This window comes from Daldinia childiae (genome assembly GCF_008694065.1).
Source record: "Daldinia childiae strain JS-1345 chromosome Unknown Scaffold3, whole genome shotgun sequence".
In the NCBI taxonomy this organism is placed as follows: domain Eukaryota; kingdom Fungi; phylum Ascomycota; class Sordariomycetes; order Xylariales; family Hypoxylaceae; genus Daldinia; species Daldinia childiae.
In genome coordinates, this window is record NW_022984644.1 from 1192751 (window position 1) to 1194152 (window position 1402).

Genomic DNA, 1402 nt, shown 5'->3' on the forward strand with positions numbered 1-1402 from the left:
CCTGCATCTTTGATTTTAAGGTTAGGCCTGTCGTCTCACTAAAAAGCTACATTCAAGCCCCCCACTACACCACTGCACTTTTTACTTTCAAGCCACGTGTGGACGTACTTTGATCGCAATATAGTGGACCTAATCTTAGAACATTACCTGGTACATGTACCTAACAATTAAACTTTACTCAGCCTCGTCTTGAAGATTCCATTCTTCTTTCTTTCTTTATCCGTCTCTTTGACGAGATCGCTTTCATTAACCAACCTTCTCGTCGCTACATCACATACATTACAGAAATCTATCTCAAACCACTCATCATGTCGCCCTCCAAACCCTCTAACGGTATAAAAAGGTCAGCACCCGCCTCATCGGCCGCATCTCCATCCGGCGCGAATACGAGTAAGAACGACAACAAGCGTCAGAAGCGCGACGGGAATGCTGCTACGACGAATCATGCCTCAACCCCAACACCCGCTGCCGTTGCTGCTGCCGCGGCTGCGAAAGACTTCGGCGAACATAGCAATACGCATCTTTCATTCGCCGTCGAATTCCTCAAAGAAAAGCGCAGTCCTAGGCCTCTACAAGAAATCTTGGATCACCTGACGCTACAACCACCCCCCGAGGACCAGCAACGCGCATTTGTTCATAGTCTAAAAACCCATTCGCGCATCCTATTCAGCCCAGCCCCCAAATCCAAAGGTAGTTCAAGCCAGCAACCCGAATGGCGCACCGGTACATACGAGTACAGAGCCAAATTTCCCGGTGTGGTTTCCAAGATAAAACTGTTGGAATATTTGCAACAGAGGAAGGATCAAGGAGGCATTTCAATCAAGGATATCAAAGATGGCTGGCCGGACTGCGATACTGCCATCGAAGAGCTTGAGCGGGAACATAAGGTTATGGGTAGTATACGAACCAGAAAGGACACCCACGCACGAATTATCTGGCCTGATACTCCAGACCTGCATCACGATGTAGACCCAGAATTTCGAGTAATGTGGTTCCAAGAGGCTCTACCTTCTGTCGATGAAATGCCCAGGAAGCTGAAGGCACTGGGTCAAAAGGCTACAAGCGAGGTAAAGAACGTAAATCTCGGCCAGAAGGCCCCGCCGAAGCGGAAGAAGGCCTCTCGTGTTCAGAAGAAATTCGAGAATGAGCACATGAGGAACATATTCGAGCAGCACAAGCGCAAGTGACCTTAGCCCAAGTCACGCAATAAGAAGTTCTAGGGTGTGTCCGTTAGTGAGAGCGTTGGTATTGCATTAGGGTGTTTCTACGGTATATTCTCAAAATCAAGAAAAGGAGGAAGGGGAAGCGAGCATTTACGGCGTTCGGTTGGTCTTATCTGATGAGGTGTTTCGGAACGAAAAGGGAGGGCAATTCTGCCCTATATATACCTAGGTAATCATGG

The 1402-nt window shown here is 48.2% G+C and overlaps 1 protein-coding gene across 1 annotated transcript; it reads left to right on the forward strand.

The window, feature by feature from the left end:
* Positions 1-308: 308 nt before the first annotated feature.
* On the forward strand, positions 309-1187 carry GL218_03064 (Transcription initiation factor IIE subunit beta; the record flags this gene model as incomplete). Its single annotated transcript, XM_033579609.1, has 1 exon — positions 309-1187. One exon carries the CDS (start codon positions 309-311, stop codon positions 1185-1187), a length of 879 nt encoding a protein of 292 aa, XP_033437337.1.
* Between the last annotated feature and the right edge of the window lie 215 nt (positions 1188-1402).